The 16,740-nt window shown below is 41.8% G+C and overlaps 4 protein-coding genes across 16 annotated transcripts in view, besides 1 other annotated feature; 3 read left to right on the forward strand and 1 right to left on the reverse strand.

The window, feature by feature from the left end:
- Positions 1–8,101, forward strand: part of Calx (Na/Ca-exchange protein) — a 37,431-nt gene extending 29,330 nt beyond the window's left edge. Inside the window, exons 3-11 of one of the 9 annotated variants that reach the window (NM_001260286.2) lie at positions 637–728; positions 1,964–2,002; positions 3,074–3,103; positions 3,755–3,903; positions 4,413–4,512; positions 4,579–4,698; positions 4,755–4,913; positions 4,982–5,153; positions 5,379–8,101. In NM_001260286.2, coding sequence (NP_001247215.1) covers positions 637–728; positions 1,964–2,002; positions 3,074–3,103; positions 3,755–3,903; positions 4,413–4,512; positions 4,579–4,698; positions 4,755–4,913; positions 4,982–5,153; positions 5,379–5,583 — 1,066 coding nt within the window. In that variant the 3' untranslated portion in view covers positions 5,584–8,101. Of the gene's footprint in view, positions 1–636; positions 729–1,209; positions 2,639–3,073; positions 3,104–3,754; positions 3,904–4,412; positions 4,513–4,578; positions 4,699–4,754; positions 4,914–4,981; positions 5,154–5,378 lie in introns of all 9 variants that reach the window. The other 8 variants (NM_001260285.2, NM_001260284.2, NM_001300506.1 and 5 more) reach the window with 8 other exon arrangements.
- Positions 8,102–8,436: 335 nt separating this feature from the next.
- On the forward strand, positions 8,437–9,608 carry CG5697 (uncharacterized protein). Of its 4 annotated transcripts, none has more exons than NM_142675.2 (3): positions 8,437–8,595; positions 8,708–8,915; positions 8,989–9,608. In NM_142675.2, the coding sequence occupies exons 2-3, from the start codon at positions 8,773–8,775 to the stop codon at positions 9,245–9,247; spliced, it is 402 nt and encodes a 133-aa protein (NP_650932.1). In that variant the 5' UTR covers positions 8,437–8,595; positions 8,708–8,772; the 3' UTR covers positions 9,248–9,608. The 4 variants fall into 4 exon arrangements, with proteins under 4 accessions (NP_650932.1, NP_001247220.1, NP_001247218.1 ...); NM_001260291.1 differs by having other exon boundaries at positions 8,756–8,915; NM_001260289.1 differs by having other exon boundaries at positions 8,437–8,529.
- Positions 9,609–10,035: 427 nt separating this feature from the next.
- Positions 10,036–10,085: a mobile genetic element.
- An 86-nt stretch (positions 10,086–10,171) lies between these two features.
- Positions 10,172–13,241, forward strand: Rlip (Ral interacting protein). Of its 2 annotated transcripts, none has more exons than NM_142676.4 (4): positions 10,172–10,362; positions 10,430–10,562; positions 10,618–11,502; positions 11,933–13,241. In NM_142676.4, exons 1-4 carry the CDS (start codon positions 10,266–10,268, stop codon positions 12,693–12,695), a joined length of 1,878 nt encoding a protein of 625 aa, NP_650933.2. In that variant the 5' UTR covers positions 10,172–10,265; the 3' UTR covers positions 12,696–13,241. The 2 variants fall into 2 exon arrangements, with proteins under 2 accessions (NP_650933.2, NP_001262792.1); NM_001275863.1 differs by having other exon boundaries at positions 10,621–11,502.
- Positions 13,242–13,531: 290 nt separating this feature from the next.
- Positions 13,532–16,651, reverse strand: peg (pegasus). Its single transcript, NM_143973.3, has 3 exons — positions 15,159–16,651; positions 13,893–14,072; positions 13,532–13,792 (listed from the first exon to the last, which is right to left on the reverse strand). Exons 1-3 carry the CDS (start codon positions 15,184–15,186, stop codon positions 13,758–13,760), a joined length of 243 nt encoding a protein of 80 aa, NP_652230.1. The 5' UTR covers positions 15,187–16,651; the 3' UTR covers positions 13,532–13,757.
- Between the last annotated feature and the right edge of the window lie 89 nt (positions 16,652–16,740).

A 16,740-nucleotide genomic window follows, 5' to 3' on the forward strand; every position in this document is an offset into this window, starting at 1 on the left:
CGGAAAGGTTAAAGTTGACCATGGCAAAAGAAAGTGGGGGAGTACGTTGGGGTGGCTTGACCTTGGCTTGACCTTAGTTTGCACTTGGCAGCAAGGAAATTAGCAAGCAAAAGGAAAATGAGTGGCAAGCAGCTAAGCTGCAACTGTTGAATACGCAAATCTTAAAGTTTGCCATCGTGTTTGGCCACTTGAACTTATCGCTATCGCTCGCAAAACCGCATTGAAGGTAAACAAACTCTGAACTTAATTGCTAAGCATAATAGTAATAAATTCTTTAAAGCAATTATAAATTGAATCACCTTTGAGCACATTTATAATGTAAATATTTATGTTCGTAAAATGTCTAATCGGGCGTATACGTTATGTGCTGCTTATTTACAAAATACGCTTAAAAATTGATTGGAAATGGATGGGCGGGGCAAAAATGCCGCAGCACAAAGTTGCGCATTTAATGCTGCCTAATAAATTTAGATTCCCGTTTCGAGTGTCAAGATTGTGGCCATTTTAGCCAAGTCAATGACATTAATCAATGGGGCCAAGGCTCTCGTCTTGTGTGCAGTCAATTCCCACTTCACACCACAACCCATTTTGTTGTCCTGGATTTAAGATTAATCCCTGCGCCCTAATCTCTTGCAGGAAATTCATCGATCTGTTCATCCTGGAGGAGAGCAGCTACGAGAAGGATGTCAGCTTCAAGGTGCACATCGGAGAACCTCGATTGGCGCCAGGTGAGTTTTGGCCACACGGCGGCAAAAGATACGTACCCAAAGAACCCAGAAACCCCATCCGCAATCCGAAAGTCCTCCGAATCCCACCCACCCGAAATGCTAACCAATTACGTGAAAGCAGCCCGGCATCAGTGCACCGAAGACGGCACAAGTTCTTATCTGTCCTGTTGAGAAGTTCAACCTGCGACACCCGGGACACCAACACTTCAGCACCCAAACTCTTAGCCCCATATCCCCATTTACCCCGCCCCCAACTCCAACCCCTTCTGACTCTTTCGCTTTGACCCCGAATATTAAAAACAGGTGGAAAAGCCCAGAAATGAACGAGAACAGAAAAAAGAAACGAAAACTTTATTAATTGGAAATTCCAATTTGAATTGAACCAAATTGTTACCTGGTTTCGTATGTCATTTCGCATCCTATCGCCTCATGGGTTCTTTTATACTTTTTGGTCTTTAATTTGTGTTCTTTATGCTTCTAGATTCCACTCACTACCGTAAGCCTTGAATTGTGCATTAATTAATTTTATTTGAATTGAACACGAAGCGTAAGCGTAGAGCGCTGAAATGTGGAACGAAAAAGGGGAAAAGCGAAAAATCTCTTTCGGGTTTCGGATTTTTGAGAGTAACATTTTCTTTCTGCTCCATTTGTTTCCTTCACCGAGTGCGGAAAATGCGGGCAAAAAAGTGCAAATTCATTTTATTCGTTTGGTTTTGGTTAACCCCGAAAATTCTGCCATTTCACGAGAATAAGAATTATACATATATATAATTTAATTGCGTAATTTTTAGGTGTTGTGTATGTTTCAGCCTTAGAAGATACCCCTTCCTGTTTATGTTTTCTCTTAAATATTTATTTCCCCATTCCCTTCTGTGTACAATTATTTGTTTCCTTTGGATATACCTACCACATATATTTTTTGGCAATGGGCAGAAAATATATATTTTGTGTTGTTTCTGTGATGCCTCATCGAAGTTAGAGCAATTAGAAAAACTCACTCGCATCTCCGTAGCCCCAAATCGAATGCTAGTCGTCTCAGTCCACAAAGATCAGATCCTATCCACTTAAATCCCCTACTCCGCAGCAACACCACATCCCAATAGGTCCCCCGTACTAACCATCGACATTTGCTTGTGACCATAACATGAACTAGATTAAACATTCCTCATACTTGTCTCTCTAATCCAATCAAACCACTCGCCTCCGTAAATGACACATGATCGATCCTCACGCAGATGACACTAATAAGGAATCATTTTTCAATCGATTTTTTGGTATGTAAACGTCTGTTCTTTTGCCACATATTTGCATATTGCGTGATCGATCGACCATTTCAAGTGTTCAGTTAATAGTGAATATGCCAGTAAAGGTGATCAATGGAGAGAGATGCTAGTAAGCAACTAACCACCATTAGCCCACTCGTCGTGTACATAAAATATATCGGTGTCGTATTCATAAATGTATCTGAATGTTTGGGCATTGAGTATCTGTGTTTGTTTGTGTATCTGCATCTGCATTTATCCCAAACAATTGCGCTTTTTTCGACGCAGCAGCCACGCACTTGATAAATGCGAGCTTCAAGCTTCTGTAAAGTAATACTTAAAAAATCAAAGCAAACAAAGCACCAAGCCACCAAGCAAGTAAGCCGGGTTCGTCTTCAATTGAAATAAAGTTAGACCAGGTCACAGTTTTTGGTAATGTTTTGGTTATCTCTATGCTCGGCGGACATTTGTAAACGCGCTTGTGCCCGCTCCTCCCACATTGTTGTGTGCCTGTGCCCCGACTTGCTGCTCGAATTCGATCCGATCTGATCCGATCTGATATGATATGATATGATCCGATCCCGATTTATACCGATCCATATCATCGGTACCACTCAAACATGCCTCTCTGCATCGCCAAATCGATTTGTAAGTAATACACGTAACCGCTGATGAGTAACCGATATTTGGCTTTTGTTTCCGTAATTTGTGTTCTTTCTTGATTTCCGTTTACCGTGTATTATCTGTGTGTTCTAGACCTAAGGCAATATAGTTTAAGTGTGAACGGCTTCTGAACTAAGTTAAGTCCATGTCGATGTATTCAGTTCTGTCTTGTCAAGTATCTACATATATGTATATGTATCTGTGTGCTTTGATCCTCTGGAGATTTAAAACCAAAGCTAAATGTAACAACCCGATTAAAGACCAACCACCACAGTCATCGCATATTGGTTAACTGAATATTTAGAAAGTGATTGTTGAAGCAATATCCAACATGTTCGAGACCTTTTAACAACGATTCTCTGAACTCTACCCCCAAAAACACACCATCCATTCTCGATTCGCCATTGTCGATGTCTGTAGAAAAACACGAACATTCCGGAGAACCCACTCGTGAGTCATTCAAATGGGGGGTCCTAATGTCAAGATGTGACCTTTTGCATGCCTGGTTCTGTCAATCCTTCAATCCTTAAACCTGTCAATCTGCAAATCTGTCCTTTGCTTATGTCTCTGTCTGTCTAATATGCAGTTATTAAATTTCTATTTTCCACCCAATTGCATCCTGATGGCACTAACATACACATACATTTCGCAAGCTCATTGAAGTAACTGGTCTGAAACGTTAAGTGCTTTTAAAGCGTTTTTATTTTCAAGACGATATGTTTGGTCCTTCAATGAGTTTTTGATTTTGCTATCCTCCCCTTCGGTTGACTTGACCCCTCTTCAATTAAAGCCCGCATCCCATTACCGCCATATGTTTCTAATTAGTTTCGAACTAATTGGGGCGTATGTGTGCTTTAGTTTGAAGTGCATATATTTATCTATATATTTGTAAAACCCCCGCTTTAATCTCTGTTCTTTATCTATTTCCCGTCACCACTTCGTTTGTATGCCACCACAAACTATGTCTGTCTAGTTATACCCTCTATTTTACTCCATCTAATCTTAAGATATTCCGTTGTGGGGGTGTGGCTGCATGCAATACGGTGTTTACTAATCTAAATCATAATCAGTTGATTAACTATTTGATCACCTCCCTGGCAGACGATGAATTGGCAGCCAAAATCAAGGAGGTCGAGAAAAAACCCGTTCAGGATCTGACCGAACTGGATCGCATCCTGCTGCTGAGTAAGCCGAGAAACGGAGAACTGACCACCGCATATGTGCGCATTCGAGAGAGCCAGGAATTCAAGGTGAGTGGATTACCCTTGATTAGATTGCACTTGGATTGGCCACCAAGCATACATATACAATACATATATATGTATAGCCCAATAGTTTCAAAATGCTAATGAAAGACAATCACATTCACTTGACGGCCAGTAAATCCCAGCTCACATTTACATCCGCGCGGTAAAGTGAATGCGAGACAGTCACACCCATTATGAATCCCAGGTGGAAAGCCACGTCCTTATCCGAGCGCCATATCGAGTTACCGTAAAGCGCTCAGGTGCACGGCAAATAAGCACCTAATTGTGTGCAAATCTCCAAATGACACGTTGAGTGCTCTGTTTGTTTTCGGTCTGTGTGTGCTTATTGTCTGTCGGTGGCGTATACGTAATGTGAGCTGGGTAAAAGTTTGCCATCAATCCTGTGTTTTGACTTTGCCTTGTCTAAAGGGTGTTTCATATCAGTTCTTTTTGAAGGTATATAAGGTTGTTAGCTTCAGTTTATTATCATTATTCTTTTATAAAATATTCAGGCTACAGTCGACAAGCTGGTGGCAAAAGCGAACGTTTCTGCCGTCCTTGGCACTTCATCGTGGAAGGAACAGTTCAAAGATGCCCTCACCGTTATCCCAGGTACACCAACTCGGTTTTTTCAATTTGCAATCAATCCATTTTCATGACGCAAACAAACTTTTGCAGCCGATGAAAGTGAGTTTGATAACGATGATGAGGAGGAGGAGGTGCCCAGTTGCTTCAGCTACGTGAGCCACTTCGTCTGCCTCTTTTGGAAGGTTCTCTTTGCATTTGTGCCGCCCACTGGTAAGTATCCTTTTCCTGTCCAAGGATTCACTCTATAACCATCGTCCCGATTGCAGACATTTGCGGCGGCTATGTTACCTTTGTGGTATCCATATTCGTGATTGGCGTCATCACTGCCATCATCGGAGATGCCGCCTCCTATTTCGGCTGCGCCCTCAACATCAAGGACTCGGTAACGGCCATCCTGTTTGTCGCCCTGGGCACAAGCATACCAGGTGAGTGATCCGAAACCGCCGGCTGAAATGTAACCTTCACAAACACCGGACTCCCATCTGCCCTCCAGATACATTCGCCAGCATGATTGCCGCCAAGCATGACGAGGGTGCCGATAATTGCATCGGCAATGTCACGGGCAGCAATGCGGTCAACGTGTTCCTGGGCATCGGCCTGGCCTGGACCATCGCCGCCGTCTACCACAGCTCCCATGGCATGACCTTCAACGTGGAGCCGGGAACGTGAGTAGTCCTTTAGTACATTTAATGTGCTTGCCTTAAAGTTAGTATTTAAATATCTTTAAATGAAATACTTATGTTCTTGAAACTTGGGCAAGTAGTAGACGGTTAGCAGAGTGAATTTGTTTTTTGAGTAAATTTAATTTAAGAAATAAGAAAATAATTTCAGTATTTTAACTTCAGTTTCTAAGTATAGTATCCCTTATTCTAATAAATTTATAATTCTAGCATTGGATTCGCCGTGGCGCTCTTCTGCGGCGAGGCCCTGATTGCCATAATGCTCATCATGTTCCGGCGCTGGCACAAGGGCATTGGCGCCGAGCTGGGCGGTCCGAAAGTATCGAAGTACATCAGCGCAGCGATCCTGGTATTCCTGTGGGTGTTCTACGTGGTTATATGCATACTGGAAGCCTACGACGTCATCCGGGTTTAAGGAGTTCGCAGCCGCGTTGGTTTGGCTTTGGCTTGATTATTCGCAATGGCGTTGGACTTTTCCGTCAAATTGAAGAGGATCGTTACGGCGGAAAACAGAGCTAACCGATACTTAGAAGCTATTGAAAGATGCTGTAGATGCAGTTTTTATATGTAAACTTATGAAATTGATTTATATATATATGTGCTCGGCGCGATATATAAATATTTCTTGTGTAAAATTTATGTTAATACTAAAAGTAAAATTTAAAAGTTTAACTAGGTTTAAGCCAGGCTTATATACAAACCATTTTTACGATTATTGTCTCTATTCATATATGAATTGTAAATACAGAAAGGCTGCCACGGCTCAGCAATCTTGTAACCGTAACGAGATCATTTACTGTTATGCCATATATACTTAATTTACTTTCTAAAGAATACTATTATATTTATTATATCATTCTGTGTATAACTTAAGTCATTGTTGTTGTTTGTTAAAGCTGTACTTAATCGACCCCATAAAATCAAAACGGGAAAATCGGAATCGATTTAGAGTTTAAATCGTGTTCCGTACTCCAAACTCGATATTGTCTCTCCATTTGCCGAAAACCATTGTTAATTTAATACATGTGTAAGTTTTAGGAAAGATCTAAAGGTTTTAGCCAAGAAGAAACGCAGTCCCTCTAGCCATCTACTACAAATACTACAATTATAACTACTACTACTGATTAGGGGCCTCCTTGACAACTAGTTCTAGTCACCTCACACTATCGACACAAGTCCAACTAGCAACACTTTCATTAACTCTGACCAAAGCAAAAGGCGGCACTACTTACTAGCGATTAGCTGTTAGCGATTAGCCAGAAAGACCATCAGTGTGTCCACACTGCACTATGAAGAACTACACGTACTACCAGTGAGCACTAATCAATTTACTTAAAAAAAGACTTTCTATTCGCTTACGTCGCTGGTATCGAAGTAGACAAAACTGGATATTAAGGCAAACACCAAAACAATAGCGAAATAATAAGGAGAATTACTAGAATTGATTGTAAACCAAATGTAACGAGCAGGTACATATTTTTTGTATAATGTACTATTTTTCATATAACAAAATTGTAGCAAATTAATGGTGAGAAGAGAAGCCTAATGATATTTATAGCCACATGCATAAATTTGTATTATATATTTGGGGTCACACAACTGTACGGGGAACTCGTTGAGAAAACTGCGCCAAATTTAGACGTAATTGATTATTAATTACTGCATATACGAACTATTAAACAATTTAATAAATATACAAACATGAATAAATAATAATGTACTAAGTTATACTGTCAACGTTTACTGCTAGATATTATAATTAAATTTCTTTTTAAATTTATTTCTATAATTGCCTTTTTATTTCCCTTACTAAAACGAACTTCAGACAATATCTGAATACTCCTACGTTTTTCATAGATCGCGATATATAAATGCAGTTAACAGACGGTTACAAAAAATCGACCAGGGTCAGGGTAAGAAATCCGTGGCAAGGAAATCAATATATTGCGAATAAAGCGAATAGTATATGAAATCGAGGGGCAAGTGCTGAGGAGCAGTGAATGTAACAATACGACACAGAGGATAACCAGATATATAAGCAGACATGCAAATAAATTACCCATAGACGATTATCTTTAATGGCAAAGGCAAATAAAACGATTTAAGTGCTTCCGACATAGGGTTTAGGTACTTCTAGAGAACTAGGAGTAGAAAGCGTATCTGAATGAAGAGAAAGAGCATGTTACTTTAGCAAATTATAGGTTCCACTTTACTATGATTGCGTTCTTTAACATTATGTATTGATTTAAACTATTTTAAAATCAGTTGCACAACTAAATGATAGGGTTCGAATTTACATATATGTCTAATTTTGTATGATTAACATTGCGTTGTTTATATAATTCCCTATTCATTTGACGAGTTTCAAAATCAATAACATATGTGTACCATAGTAGATACCATAGATAGTATTCGAATCTATGTATATCTATATGTTTTGAGGGCAGGCCAAGCAGTTAATATGTATGTGTATTGTACAATATTAATCATTTGCTGTTTGTTATCATGTTTTTTCGAATTCAAATTATACCTGCATTTTTAAATGTATACTTATGAATGTGATTTTACCCAAAAACAAAAGCAACTACAAAAATATACTCGTATTTACTAAACCGATAAAGTATGCAAATAGTCGAATAGATCGAATACCACATACATATGTAGTTTTATATAGCATATGCTTGGGGTGACGATCCACCGATCTCACTAACCGTATCTCTTCTCACTTTAACACGCTATAAGAAAATACCAAATCGAAAGCTACATATTTGAATATATATACTCGTACTCACTATAAGAAAATACCCGTTGTCGTAACGAAAGCTAGGATCTTCTGAGAATCGAAGGAGTATATGGCTTATCGTATTACCTTATCGAATCGAATAGAGCCTAGACCCTAGAGTTACTGGCATACGAATATATGTATTCCGTGCATGTTTACCAACCGAATCCCAATAAACTAACACATTAAACCGATCGATCTGGCTGTGAACTTTTCACTTCCCTGAAATCTTGGGCTTATCCTTATCGCTATGGGAAACTGGGGGAGGCGACTTCTCTGCTGCGGTTATGTAATGCCCCAAAAAAGCGCCAGATAAGACCAACCGCCGGTTGCGGAAGATGAGCGGATCGCCACGGCCCATGGAGATAAAGTTGTTTACAGGAATCCGGACCGAGCACAAAGACAAACAGCAATGGCAATAAAGCAATGGGACAGAGAGACAACCCAGCTGCAAGCTAATTAAAGTTGCGACAGAACGAAGCCAGTCGCCAGTAGTCCGCCAGTTGCGAATGGAGCAATTTCCAGCCGGGAGTGTTTGCAATCCTGGTACTATCCCGTGAGAAGGGCTGAAAAAGGACTGTAAAATACCCAGTTCCCATCTATAGTTATCTGTCGTGCCTGCAAGGGGCTACGGCAACTTTGGTGGTATTGACAAAAAAAAAACGAAAGATACATGTCACAGTTATCATATATAAATTATCAGTCATTTGAATAAATCATTATTCATTATTATTATTATTTTCACTTCTTGTTACAGATAAAGTTACATAAACTGCGTATACCCTCTTGTTCGGCACACATCCAGGGTACCACACGGCAAATATGTCCTGCAACGAGAAGACAGCGCTTCTGGCAACGCAACAAGGACATCAGCAGCGGCAGCAGCGGCAGCAGCAGCACATCATTGTCGTGCCCGCGACGGGGAAGGATCCAAAGGATTATGAGCCCATTTTCACAACTGCTGAGTAAACGCTTTCCGTCGTATTTCATTAAAAAATAACTTCGTTACACAGTGCCGCCTGCCCGCTTCTTTCGTAGCTATTCCTACGGACTGACGCTCGAGGAGCTCCTGCCCTTCGCTCTGGATCCCTGGTGGCAGGCCGTACGGCGCCTCAGCTGCGGGCTCCTGGGCCTGACTTTCCTGCTGACCCTGATTGCTGGACTGGTTATGGCCTATTCCGACAGTGTCTGTCTCCCAAATAGAGCAATTAGCAGAAACGCGACCACCACGACAACGATGGCCACGCCACTATCCTTGGCTCTCAACGGCTCCCAGCTGCTGATGGCCAGTTTATAGTGGCCGTAAGCTAATCTGTGTAGCATTTTGGAGATGCCGCAATCCACCCTGCGGAATTGCATCAGCCGCATCAGCTCGCACTATTAGCATTTGTTTGGCTTGCCGGTAATGGAGGCGACCTAATCCTCCTCCTCTCTACTGTTTACCCCTACTCAAGCTGAGTGATAAGCGATGCACCGCGGGATTGATTGGTCGTGAAATAATTATACTGATTAACTTATTTGCTACACAACCGCCTACTCGTAAAGTAAAAAGAATGCAAAAGGTATAAGGAAGCGTTTCCGTACCAATTAAGAACATTGTATCGCAAACTTATTAATTTTTATATATATACATATATATATATGAATATTACTTAAACTAATAAACGAATAGTTTTTTTTCATCGCTGTATTCTGGTTTCGGTTTCTGGGAGTTTAGAAGTTAACAAACCGCCTTATAGTTTTACAGCCCCACCCTGAAAAAATGGTTTGATTTAGTTTTATTTTATAAATAGTCTTGGCAATTTGTATACTTGTGAAAAAACATTTTCACCACGCCCACACTAGCGCGCACAATTAACAAAATCCTGTAGTTACAGAGGTGGTACTCTTGTCATTTTGGAAGTTTTATGTATTATGTAGTTTATGTATATATATAAAAAATATTTTCTTAGAATTTAAATTATTTAAAATATTATTATTATTATATTATATATTAACACATATTTATTTATTTATTTATTATATATATATATATATATATATATTAATATTATAAAAATTTAAGAGTTAGTAGCTGATCGCATTTCTGATAGTTGAGGAACTCGACTGTAGCGTTTTCTCTTGTTTCAATTTGCCTTTTTTTAAATATCTACACCGTTACTACATATTTTTTACATGACACAGTAGCGCCATCTGTGCACTTATCAGTGTTGGATAGCAGCGGCGACTTCGATTAAGCAATCGATTATTTGTTGCATATGTTGTTTACGGCAATTGTTTATATTTATTTACTGCTGGTGAAGTGATTATTCGTGATGGATTTTGACAGTCCCGAGGAGAAGGAGTTTCCCGGGCTGTACGCCTCCGAGGCGGCGGACGCTAAGTCGAGGAAGAGCAAGGAGGAGAGCGACTGTGAGTGGAGCGCAAAGATGTGGGCGTAAGCTGGGAAAAAATCAATGGGCTCACCTTGCCTTTACAGTTAGTGAGGATCACGACCATAGCAAGAAGGACTTGTTGATTGGCCGGCGCAAGGACAAGAAGGAAAAGGGCAAGGATCGAGGATACGCCGCTCTGGAGGGCGAGAGCTCGCCGGAGGAGGAGCTGGACACCAAGTGGGTGCAGGTCAGCTGACCCAGAGACAAGTAATATTTTTTCTTTTACTTCCAGAAGTCCATCCAAGTCGAAAAAGTCAAAGACCTTTAAGTTCACCAGCTCCAAGAGCAAGGAGAAGCGGGAAAAGTCGCGGGACAAGTCTGAAAAAGACTCGAAGCACGCAGAGGAGGAGCCTTCCGTCTCCCACAAGGTCAAGGAGAAAGAGCGGGATAAGGAGAAGGACCGTGATGAGCCCAAGAAGAAGGACAAGGAGGAGAAGCGCAAGGAAAAGGACAAGAAGGCTGACAAGAAGGACAAAAAGGATAAGAAGAGCAAGCAGCTGTCGCAGCAGCAGGACGACGTCTCCGCCGCGGAGGAAGTGCTGGCACTTGGGTATCCCGTCTTTGGGGTGTCCGTTAGCTTGGCGACCGAACGATCCCGCTGCCACGACGGCGTGGACATTCCCCTGGTTGTGCGCGACTGCATCGACTTCCTGCAGGATCACCTGAAGTGTGAGCAGATCTACAAGATTGAGCCCATCAAGACGCGTCTGATGCACTTCAAGCGGTTGTACAACAACCGGGAGCACGACTCCGCCGTTGATGAGCTCAACCTGCCTACCGCCTGCAGTCTGCTGAAGCTCTTCCTGCGCGAACTGCCGGAGCCACTGCTGACCACCGATCTGGTGGCCCGCTTTGAGGAGGTAGCCTCTCATCCGAAGGTAACCACGCAGCAGGCAGAGCTGCAGCAGCTGCTTGAACAATTGCCCAAGTGCAATCGCACCCTCTTGGCGTGGGTGCTGCTCCACTTCGACGCGGTGATCCAGCAGGAAAGACACAATAAGCTCAACGCTCAGTCGCTGGCTATGCTGCTCAGTCCGACGCTCCAGATGTCTCACCGACTAATGGTGGCCCTACTCTGCCACTGCAACAACTTGTTCGCGGACGTCCAGCTGATAAAGTGAGCAAACACCGGCTAGCCGGATAACAGTGGTGGGAAATATCCAAGTACCTTTGTGTTGGTAAAAGAGAAGTCCACATTTAACAACTATAGTTAAATCACAAGAACGAATCGAAGTCATAGCTCTGAAGTTAACTACTAAACTGTTAGTTTTAGTAAACTGTTAGTTTCCATATTTATCTAATGATATAAATTGTTTTTTTATATGTATAATAGGTACTTATAAGAACCCAGATAATTCCCACCACTGTTGGCAGTTGATAAGATTGCTGCTATAAAAATCGCCAGATTTAGTCGTTTATTTTGCAACCGACGATGAGCACATTACCCCGTAAACAGAAGCGCTTTCCACGTTTCGCCAGTTTTCTAATCAGGCAGAATGGCACACATTTAAACAAAGTTATCATAATACTAAATTGTCATCTCTTAGGTATGTGCCCCCTTTAACATCGACCAGCCCAAAGCTTCCGGATACGCCGGAGGACATCCAGACGGAGTTGCGCAAGCAGGACAGCCTCCTGTCCCAGATCCACAGCGAGATGAACGCCGGGTTCATTACCAAGAAACGCGAGGAACAGCTGTGGGAAGTGCAGCGCATCATTACCCAGCTGAAGCGGAAACTACGAACTTTTGAGAAGAAACAGGAAAAGACTGCGGAGGAAGTAGACAACAGCAGCAGTGCTCCGCCCGCTGTAGCCAGTGAAGATACCACTGACTCCAAACCAGCTGGAACTCCAGCCGTATCTACGAACAACAGTATTTCCCAGGAAGAGCCAAAAACCGATACACTAACTCCGAAAGATGCTCCTAACGATTTTACTATTGATCCCAGCACTGGCTTTATTTTGCTCCCCAAATCAAATCCGCACCGCGAAAATTTGCTGCGGCTCCAAATTGAATATGACGAGCTAATGGAATGGCAGAACGAACTAAAAGCACGTATCGTCGCCGAGCGCAACGAAGTCTATAGGCTCAAGCAGCTGTACGAGCAGCAGTCAATAAACAGTCAAATGGCCTCCTTGGCCTCGGGATCTCAGGCTCCCCCAGAATCCGACTATGAGCGGATAATCGAGCACTATACACGGGAGAATGCGCTGCTGGAGCACAAGAAGAATATGCTGGGCATGGAACTAAAGGAGGAACGACGGGCCTGTATTGCTCTACAAGTTGAGCTGCGGCTCCAGCAGTTTTAATGTATTAATTCGATTAATGTATTACTTGGATGGGTCAATTTGAGGGATATAACTAAGTTCCTATTCCGGAAACTTAATGGTCACATTTCCAAAGAAACATAAAAGGTCTACTAGGCAATCATAGGAGGTTTCTTAGATTCGTAGAAGACAATTCTATGTCACATATCTAAAATATTCAAATGAATAAACTTGTAAAGTTTTTGATAATTCATTTATCTGCAAACGTAGTCACTGTTCTAAACAGTGTCCTTTGTGAATTGCAATATATGAGAATTTTCAGTTCAGCTTTTAAGGAGATAAAATACTGCTAAAACATAAAACGGATTCCTCATGCCTAAAGTCAGTTTATTGTTTATTTGGAAATGAGCTAGTTTCAGACTTGACCCACCGAAATATATGTATGTATATAGGGTTACCAATTTTAAATCTCAATGTCTACTTGCGATCAAATGCTTTGTTCAAACTATAATTACTGTTAAACGGCGCAAAGCCCCAAAGAAATCTTGTTAGACAACTTTACTGCTTTCAACAATTAAATGAGAAAACAAACTCAAAATTCCCTTTTCTGTACTGAACTATTGCATCGAAATATGTCTCCTCGAAGAATTTTGTAAATGCCGGTAAAGTAGCTGCGTTTGTGTGTGCCGACAATCAAGATCCGATTTTCTAAATCGGTCTGATGACTTAATTCCAATCCGAGAAATACAGGGCACAGATTAGAAGATGTTTAGACGACGGATTGGCTGTTCGCTGGGGTGAAACGGAAATGACATCATCTCATATTACGTCTTGTCAACATTGTGATGGTCAAGGAACCGAGGTGGGCTTTGCGTGTTACGATTACTTTATTTAATATTTATTATTAATAATTTTAGAATACATTATCATTATGCATTACGTTCGGGGCGTGTTTTCTGTATTCCGCTGAAGTACAACTTAAAAATATCACACACAAATACCACGGGGGAAAGATGAGTCCTCCGGAATGCCAAACCGCGTCAACTCGCTCCCCTCCATGATTAAGTTATTTCCGCTGGACTACAGATCAATGGATCCATAGCTCTACGGACACTCCTTGTCGCTGATTTTTTGAAAGTCTAAGGAAGAGCACGGAAAGGGATTTTAATTAATAATCAGTTGTGGATAAAATAAAAAAAAATGTATGGTAGTAATGTGGGTTAATTCCCTTGCACTTACTTGCATTCTGGAGACAATTTTCCGTCTTCATCACGCACAGATTGCGATAGGTCTTGGTGGAGCCCTTGTCGTCCGCAGCGCAAATGGATCGGTACTCCTGCGTGTCGCACTCCATGACGCACTTGGTGCTGGGATCGGGCAGACCGAGGCACTGGACCAGCGAGAGGGCAAGCAGCGCGACTATAAATAGATGGAGGCATCAGACCCAATTAGTTAGGCAGGAGGCGTGCGAAAGAACCACTGCCCGCCAACCGGGCAACCCGCATACAAAGTGCCCTGATCAGCCCATCGCCCATGATATCACCCACAATCACATCCCCACCACATCGCCCATATCCGCCCATCGATTCTCCGCGACGCCAGAGCGTCTGGCAATGCCAACGAATCGGAGTGCCTGACTTTCCTATGGGAGGAGGGGCGATTGACGTACCCTGGAATTAGCGCTGCATACCCAATTAGCCATGCTGGCACGCAACAAAACCAAGTCCCCACTACCCAACTGCGTTGCTGGGGTGTCTAACCCAATGACTCAATCGAAGTATGAAATTTTCCATTCATAGGTTTGCGATTGCATATGAATGAAGTTCATTGGGCCTGTGCAAAATACCCTTCATTGTATTCCGAAATCATTTTCTTTATGTAAGCTATGTTAGTTTTAGTGTCCTTTCACCCGATTTAGCAGTTTAGGGTCTCCACTTTGTGGGTCATTTGCAAGACTCGGAAGCGTTATGAAGATACATTTATTTATGCTGATAAATATGAGTTAAGTTAATAAATGAAAAACTATTGAATTGTATACAATTTAATATATTTTCGGGAAAACCCCTAATATAGTACTTTGAAGAATTAATGAATGCGATTTAAATGTTTTCAAGGAGAGTCGCTCAGTTATGCAATTGAAATTGATTTATTTATTTTTTATTGATAAGAATGCTTTAAATGTTAAACCCTGTGCCAAATGAATTGTATATACACTAGTTTGACCTCGCATTTTTGGCACACATAAAAATTAAATCTAAAGCTTACCAAATTTTCTTAGAAAGGGTCGTAAATATGTTTATTTAACATAAAAATCTTTGGAATTTCTTCAAATTAAACAGAAATGAACCCCCAGGGAAAATAATTATCTTTTAATGACAGAAAATTCCACATAAATCCTGCTTTTCTTTCATCTCACGTCGCGAAATATGATTCAGTGAGCAACGTGAATTTCGGTGTTTCATGTGATCTTTCTAACCAATTAGTTTAAACTATATATGTACTTACTGGCCAACAATACTGCTGAGAGCTTCATGTTGTTACTAGTTGGTTTAGTTTTCGGATTGGCTGTAGGAGTAGTTTTCACTTTATCGATGCGATGGCCAACACTTTGCACAATCGTATTTACTTTGCAAGAACTTTGCGGGTCAGACGAATTAATTATGCCGTGCCTGCGCTTGGTTTCTAGCTGATTAAAATTGTTTTACGATTTCACGATTTATATATATTCAATGGAATATAGACGCCTGATTTGGGGCTTGTCACTGAACTTCAGACACGTGTGTGCGGCAGTGTTTTGGTTCTCGATACGTTGTAGATTAATTCGCGCACGATTCTTTTTCGTTTCTGATTCTAATTCTAATTCTGATTCAGAATGTAGAGCTCGTAACTGAGAATTGAGAATTAAGAACTGAGTACTGAGTACTGAGAACTGAGAACTGAGAACTTAACACTGAGTACTGAGAGCTGAGTACTGAGAATTCAGAATTCCGATTCCGTTCCGATCCGAATCTCTCTATCGGCGAGGCCGCACAGCACGCGTCCAAATGCGAACTGAAACTAAAGCGCCGACCGAAGATATCCTCCAGCCAGCAAAAGCAAAAGTCGAGTGGGCTGGCTAGTCGATTCGATTGACTAACTGACGCGGTGACTCGGTTGACTGATTGATGGCTTGGCGGCTGGACGATGTCCGCTGGGACTGGGATTCGTATCGGATTGGTATTGGTATGCTGGGATGCTCGGATGCTGACCGCTGTTAGATGTTGGTTGGATGCTGGGATGACTGTGCTGTTGCTGTTGCAGATACTTTGATGCAGACAGATTTTGAGTCTGGTTTGGGTTTGGTTTTGGGCTTTGATTTTGGATTTTTTGGGCAGGAGATGGGGCCGGGTTCGGCAATCAATCAATCAGGCCCTGTCCGTCCGACCGGCTATCTGTATCTCGGTATTTGGTATCTGAATCTGTATCTCGGTATCCGTATCTGTATCTGTATCTGCGGCTGTCGTCTGCCGTCGTAGCGCACGAATGATGTCCGACCACACAGTGCCTGTTAGTTTTATAGAATTTTTTCATGCTAAAAAGATTTACGCTCGTGTCGTCGTCTTTAATTTTCTTTTTGTTTCTCCGCACATTTCGCCTGTAGTTGATTTCTGATTTCAGATTGTTTTATTGTGTTTTTTCCTCTGGTATTGGGTATTGGTTATTGGGTATTTTGTATTTTGTATTTTGTATTTGGTATTGGGATGGATGGATGCGGCTGCTGTTAGTTGGGCCGGAATACACCAGATGAAGCGGGGCAGGGCTCCGAAATCGGATGGGTAGATCGGTAGAACGGTGGATCGATGGATCGGTCGGGCCGGTCGTTTGATCGATAACTCTACAGGCAGGTCACGTTGTCGTGGACCAGCTTGTTGTTGCTGCTGGGTTTTTTGAGTTTGAATTATTCATGTATTTATGCAGTCACTAAAAAGTTTGCTCCTCATCGCTGACCGCTGTCAATTGGTTCACGTACCGCTCAATACTGAGATGCTCGCGATGCTTCGAAAATCGTTCAAAATTTCGTCAGCATTTCCGAACAGACTCGGCACAC

Source organism: Drosophila melanogaster, chromosome 3R (assembly GCF_000001215.4).
Source record: "Drosophila melanogaster chromosome 3R".
Lineage (NCBI taxonomy): Eukaryota > Metazoa > Arthropoda > Insecta > Diptera > Drosophilidae > Drosophila > Drosophila melanogaster.

Bases quoted from the DNA above. Each gene is read 5' to 3' on its own strand.
- peg (NM_143973.3), bottom strand. From the start codon at position 15,186: ATGAAGCTCTCAGCAGTATTGTTGGCCA. The intron at 14,073-15,158 runs GTAAGTACATAT...ATCTATTTATAG, and splicing joins CTCAGCAGTATTGTTGGCCA to TCGCGCTGCTTGCCCTCTCG. The intron at 13,793-13,892 runs GTAAGTGCAAGG...GCTCTTCCTTAG, and splicing joins AAATTGTCTCCAGAATGCAA to ACTTTCAAAAAATCAGCGAC.
- CG5697 (NM_142675.2), top strand. From the start codon at position 8,773: ATGTCCTGCAACGAGAAGACAGCGCTTCTGGCAACGCAACAAGGACAT. The intron at 8,916-8,988 runs GTAAACGCTTTC...CTTCTTTCGTAG, and splicing joins CCCATTTTCACAACTGCTGA to CTATTCCTACGGACTGACGC.
- Rlip (NM_142676.4), top strand. From the start codon at position 10,266: ATGGATTTTGACAGTCCCGAGGAGAAGGAGTTTCCCGGGCTGTACGCC. The intron at 10,363-10,429 runs GTGAGTGGAGCG...TTGCCTTTACAG, and splicing joins GAGCAAGGAGGAGAGCGACT to TTAGTGAGGATCACGACCAT. The intron at 11,503-11,932 runs GTGAGCAAACAC...GTCATCTCTTAG, and splicing joins GCGGACGTCCAGCTGATAAA to GTATGTGCCCCCTTTAACAT.